This window comes from Histoplasma capsulatum, genomic scaffold, assembly GCF_000149585.1.
Source record: "Histoplasma capsulatum NAm1 scaffold_7 genomic scaffold, whole genome shotgun sequence".
NCBI classification, from domain to species: domain Eukaryota; kingdom Fungi; phylum Ascomycota; class Eurotiomycetes; order Onygenales; family Ajellomycetaceae; genus Histoplasma; species Histoplasma mississippiense.
Window position 1 is genome coordinate 2,047,060 of NW_001813976.1, and position 5,990 is coordinate 2,053,049.

Below are 5,990 nucleotides of genomic sequence, written 5' to 3' on the forward strand. Positions count from 1 at the left end.
GCATAGCCATAACGGGAAAATCCCAAACGCTTCACTGGTGTAGTCAACGAAGGCTTCCGCAGTAGAATAAGGTAAGGCCAAGTCCTGGACGATGTATCGACTCGATTCTGAGCTGGCATGGAGTGCCCGGTATAACATACGTGTATTTAGGAAGTCATCAAGGAACCAGCGAGTGAACTTGTTGAAGGGGAATTTGAAATAATCAAATGAGGAGGCGCCAACCCAGAACCCACCGCGGTCATACCGGAAAAGATATTCGGCCAGCGGGATGTATTCAGTTACTGGAGAAGTCACATCCTGAGTTTTGTCCTTCACATGTAGATAATACCACGGATCTCTTGAGCGGCTGAAGGTCTGAACTTGGGTTTCTGACGGCTTTTCATCCGTCATTGTACCGGTGACAACCACGCCATGATCCTTGGAGAATAGAATGCCATCCACATAATCGTTAGTGGGATTATTTGTTTCCTCTTTCACGAGCCTGATTGTGTCCGCAACGCATCGTTTAGGATGATACGTCGCTTTGACGTACATTTTCGCAGGGATTAGTTGGAGCTCCAAAAGGGTGGTAATTCCAAGAGTCCCAACAGCACCGGCCGCGCCACGGAACAGATCTGAGTTTTGTGTCTCTGATGCCGTTGTGACATCTCCATTTGCTAGGACCATCTCGACAGAATTTGTTGTGCGGTCGAAAAATCCATATTTAAACGAGCTGCTTTCCCCAGCTGTGCCAGCATATCCTCCACCAGCAGTAATCCCAGGAAATTCCATGACTACTGGTGGCACCATTCCGAATGGCAAAGTGGCTTCAACCAGGCGATCCATGGGCACGTTGGGCTCAACCAGCGCAATTCGCTTTTCCACATCAACCTTCAAAACATTGGATAGATCACTTATATCTACAACATGATTATGGCGCCGGGGCCGCGTACTGTTTGTTGAGCCATGTTGAACACGGAAAGGCTCGCCATGTTTATAGAACCGGCGGACAGAGTCCGCTATTCTCTCAACCGAACGGTTGTGCTGGTCCATTGGAGAGCTGGAATACGCCCTTACTGGCTGCAAACGTCTTGCCTGGTTGTGCATTCCGAACAATGACATAGCGACAAGGCTGCCGCCAGCATTCAAAAATGTAGAGTTGGACCATAAATTAGGGACTCGAGTAAACGCCACTGTGACCGAACAGCGGGAAATCATTTGCCTAATTGAAAATAATAAAAGGTATTAGGAATATAAATAAAGAAATGGAAAAAATGAACGCCTCCCTCCTTGAATCCAAACATCTCTACTCCGTACTCATTGACAAAAAAAAAATAGGGTCAGTTAGGTCAGGTGACTTCGCGCCGTTTCGCGAACTGGTTCAACCTCATGCATTTGCACGGTCTACATTCCACACCCATCGACGGCTTCGAGACTTCTCCATGTCTCTGGAGTTAGGGTTTGTGGTGGCAATAGGTTATATATTGTGCAAATATATATCCATGGATGTCATATATTAGTTTATCACAATTGCTGATTGAAAATTACTAGACCCGTTTCGGGATTTGCCGTGATGCCTCGGAAACTACGAGTCGGCAAGGGGATGAATATTACGCACCTGATTTCTAAATGCCAATACGCCGGTGGTTGCTAGATTGTGAGCGGATTGAGACCCACACAATGTGGGACCGAGATACAGCAGCGATTCCAGCACACATGAGCGATACAACTGCATGCGACCAAAAGGGTCGCTTTACAGCCCCGACTGAAAACCATAGCCTCCCGATGCCGCTCTCTTCATGATGGTCTGGCAATTGATTGGGAACCCAGCTCCTTAGCAATACGGACCTTAACGACTTCCCCCGCACTTAACGCTGAATGCCCCACAGTCAGAACGAGTCATGGGAGTGGTCATAAAATGGCTAATAATACGAGAAGTCGTGAAAAGTTGCTGCAAAAATATTTTCCCGAAACACAAGCCTCTGGGAAGGAGGTATTTAAATCTGACGTCGTCAGCTGCTCGCTGTGATTGAAGGAGCGGTGGAGGTTTAGTTATTAATATTTTAGGGTATCGCCGCACGATCAGTTTCATTGTTTATCAGAAGTATTTTTCCAGTTTCTTCATTAACCACCTAGTATCAAGACTGTCAAGGTCCTACCTATAACCTTCAATCAACGACCTTTCCAGCACAACTATGGCCACTGATGACAGGGCGCTCCGGCTCCGCAAACTCCATGTTCCTGGCACTCCTCTCGTCCTTGCAAACATTTATGACCCCCCAACAGCAGAATTTGTTGCCTCGAATCCTTCATGTCCGGCTCTAGCAACGGCCAGCTACTCCATCGCTAAGGTTCATGGCCTCGAAGATGATGCCCTGGATCTGGACACAAACTTGGCTGCTGCCAGGCGTATTATCCCAGTTGCGATTCGGCACAACAAACCTATCACGATCGACCTACAAGATGGTTATGGGGACCAACTTGAGAAGGCCGTTGAAGCCATCGTTGAGGCCGGTGCTTCTGGGTGTAATCTCGAGGATCACGACAACGAGACAGGTCAACTTTTCCCATTTGATGTAGCCCTGGATCGTGTGCGTCGAGTGTTGGCTGCAGCATCGAAAGCGGGGGTTCCAAATTTCGCGCTGAATGCCCGCACTGATGCCATCCTGTTGAACAACGATGTCGACGAAGCAATTCGGCGGGGAAGAGCGTTCTTGGATGCTGGCGCCACGACAGCGTTCGTCTGGGGAGGCCAGAAACGTGGTGGATTGACTCGGGATGAGGTAGTCAGGATTTCGAGAGACCTGGGCGGGCGTATTAATGTAATTGCTTGGCCGAATGGATTGAGTGTTCAGGAGTTGGCAGATATTGGTGTGGCAAGGATTAGTGTTGGGCCGCGGTTATGGAGAAGTGCAAATGCTGGGTTTGAAAAAGCTGCGACCGACTTGCTTACTGAATATGAGGCCATGAAGGAAACGCGGAAGTAGGGCAATGAAGTAGTTTTGCTTTATGAGTTCTACGTATAGGACCTCAAGAGGTGTAGTGATAGTGATGTCTAGAGCATATTTGATTAAATACCGTAAAATGTGAATTGAGTTTTCCTAAGTCCTTATTATTTGAATAATATCTTGCCCAAGAGAGGAACGTATTTTTGCTTTTTCCACGCTACAACCAGCCAAATCGCTCTCCCAGGGAGCAAATTGCTGCTGTTTTGATAAAATTTTCCTTCTTTTGTTAATCTCCCACCCTTAGTAAGTTGATTAGCTGTTGCTTGTTGTTCTCAACTTTGTACAGAATATTTGTTTCGAAATTGGATAGTTTTGTGATGGCTGGGAAATTTCAACTAGCGCCAGCCTATTCCTAGGATTCAACATGCTGGGATAGTAGAGCTTCTTTTGTAGATATGTCCATTGACTTTTATTGCCTGGTTCTTGTTCCAGATACTGGGTAATCTCAAAGGGGAAAAAAAACCATTAAAAACAGGTTCCTTATGGAGAATCCTCATTTTGATAAGGGACTTCAATACATACAGTGATACGGCCTCCTTGGTTGTTCCTGTATCACTTCAAGTTCTGAGTAAATGAGCCATCAAGCATACATACCAATTGTCATTTCTAGCCCCTCCAACGGCTTATCAATTGGCCGACAGCATACTCCTTGGGCCACACATACGATTGAAACTGGTAGGTAGGCCCACCAGTCATCAAAGCTACCTCCCGGGCGAATTGTATGGAGGGCTTTCACATATTCCCAATACTCTGGATAGTAACCGCACATTTCCCAATCGAGTAAGCCTGTCACCTCAACCCAATCTGCAGGAACATCTGATGGGGATACATTGGGCTTGAGCACCATGACATTGCGAGGATGAAGGTCGCCGTGCGTCATAACCAACTTATAGTCGGAGATAAGAAACGAACGAATCATCTTCGGCCATCCTGTTTCCGTACGCTTTGGATCAGAAGTCAGAAACTGATTGAACTCGGCCACATTTTTTATGGGATGCTCTGCAACCTGTATATCCCTCCTTGCATCCTTACATCTTCTCGGGATACCACCACCGAGAATGGCATGGGGTTCATCTGAAGGAGGTGGAGGAAGTGATCTAATGCTGGAAAATATAGATCCTAGTTTGCTCCTTGATAGATTCCTTCTGGGCCGGGCTAAGTGTTTTCCAGAGTCGGTCAAGCGGCTCGCCTTCAATTCTGGTCATGAACACAAAACTCCAGCGCCCAGCTTGAAGGATTCCGTGTATATCTAGAGACCGAAGTTGGGGAAGTCGCTGCTTGACGTGGTTCATTGTCGGGATGTGGTCGATGTCGATACCGCACCCAGCTTTCATGGCTATCTCTGGGCTGATGCCGAGTACAACTGGTTGACCCAAGTTCCCAGATAATATCACTGTTGACTATTGCTCGATTAAGCCTTTGAATAATTGCGGAGAGACTCTCCGCTGGGAGCTTTTCACCCGGAAGCACATGGTCCTGAGAAAAATTGGCCAAGAGCGGGCTGAGACCATGTGTAATTGAGGCATCAGAAGGAATTTGTGAAATTAAGCTGACATCGTGACTCTCCAGCTTCGCCATAAGGATTCCTTACCAATGTCAGTAAGCTTTCTGAACAAAGCACTTCAAACAAAGCATTAAAGTTGTGTACATCCAAACGAGTATTTCGGCCTCACACTGACCAGGGATGAAAGTATCCGTGGCTGACCTCGGGCCGTTCCAATGCTGTGCCAAGTCACCGAGGAGCCGCCCGCCACACACCAATTATTCTTAAATATAAGATCTTGATAGCTAGCATTCACTTTTAGAATATCTACTGTCTGAATTTTAAACACGATGTCAGCGATGGAAAACGCCAGAATTGGGAAAACAGTGCTTACTACCCACTATAGAGATAGTGAGTGGGTAGGGAGGGGCAACGAGAAGTTGGTGATTCCAGGCGCCATCTTGCGGTCGTAGTCAAACATCTTCTCGCTCCGGGGGTTGGGAGGGTGACAATTGCGCTGGACATGAGTTTTTTTTCTATTAATTTAACTAGTAACAATCTAAATACGGCTGTTCAAAGATTCTGGTAGGAACAAAAGCGCGAGCAAGATCTAGTATCCGACCAACATCGGTGGACCCATCTTCCACAAAGGCATCCAATGTATTCGATATCATCCATCACTTTCTCAATATAGCTCCCATTCCTGACGCATAAAGTATCTCTGCGACAGCAAAGTGGGCCCAAAGAAGTTCAGCTTCGGGGGGCTGGAGGTCACCCTGGGAGCTATCGTCATTGGTGCCGAATCTCACGATTCGATCTTTTGGAAGATTTCGCCGCATTATTGGATCAAAGCTGGGGTATGTTTTGATGCGGTACGTATTAGTTTCCTCCTATGAGCACCGACAATATCAGTACAGTCACTAGCACGCCAGAGAAATCAACAATGCCTACCATCGGTTCGAAAGCCATTTGGAAGCTTGCAAAGTAGCGGTGTAATGGAAAATAGAGACTCAGGCCATTCGATGTGTGATTTATTTTTTTCACTTCAATTATTTTTTTTAAGGGTGGGAAACATCGTTCACTTATATCTTTGGGAGGACCCTACATAAACGTTTTACATCAACATCCCCGACAAGCCGTGAGAGTTGAACCAGTTGGTGAAAAACTCACCTCCTTGGCTGAAAAATTGGCATATGAAAATGGTATGATGTGTGCGACCTCGACTGGTGCCGTTGGCTGCTCGTTAGGGGATCCCATTGTCTCCCAATGGTTACCATCCATAAGTTTTGTGACAAGACATAAGTAGCCATCTCGCTTCAAACAATCGTCACGAAATCGCTTTTCAGGGGCAAGCGGGGAGGGGAGTTTCGCTGCCACTGGTTTGCGACTTTCCACATGCTTTAAATGGGGAGAGCTGACAACGGAGGACACACGGCTTGACGATTTCACTGCCCAGTAATATCAGTAACCGGAATAGTTATATTGACACAGCTCTAGTGTACTTTGTATATTACCGTAAA

General features: G+C 46.7%; 3 protein-coding genes across 3 annotated transcripts in view; 1 reads left to right on the forward strand and 2 right to left on the reverse strand.

Annotated features, from left to right (window-relative positions):
* Positions 1–825, reverse strand: part of HCAG_06233 (conserved hypothetical protein) — a gene marked incomplete at both ends in the record, with an annotated part of 1,823 nt that extends 998 nt beyond the window's left edge. The window contains one exon of the mRNA XM_001538578.1: positions 141–825. Coding sequence (XP_001538628.1) covers positions 141–825 — 685 coding nt within the window. The remainder of the gene's footprint in view (positions 1–140) is intronic.
* Positions 826–2,174: 1,349 nt separating this feature from the next.
* HCAG_06234 (predicted protein) lies at positions 2,175–2,966 on the forward strand (the record flags this gene model as incomplete). The annotated part of the gene is made up of 1 exon (XM_001538579.1): positions 2,175–2,966. The coding sequence occupies one exon, from the start codon at positions 2,175–2,177 to the stop codon at positions 2,964–2,966; it is 792 nt and encodes a 263-aa protein (XP_001538629.1).
* A 380-nt stretch (positions 2,967–3,346) lies between these two features.
* HCAG_06235 (predicted protein) overlaps positions 3,347–5,990 on the reverse strand; it is a gene marked incomplete at both ends in the record, with an annotated part of 3,409 nt that continues 765 nt past the window's right edge. Inside the window, 7 exons of the mRNA XM_001538580.1 lie at positions 3,347–3,422; positions 3,510–3,534; positions 3,582–3,917; positions 4,382–4,573; positions 4,693–4,804; positions 5,280–5,360; positions 5,641–5,918. Of these exons, the coding sequence (XP_001538630.1) occupies positions 3,347–3,422; positions 3,510–3,534; positions 3,582–3,917; positions 4,382–4,573; positions 4,693–4,804; positions 5,280–5,360; positions 5,641–5,918 (1,100 nt within the window). The remainder of the gene's footprint in view (positions 3,423–3,509; positions 3,535–3,581; positions 3,918–4,381; positions 4,574–4,692; positions 4,805–5,279; positions 5,361–5,640; positions 5,919–5,990) is intronic.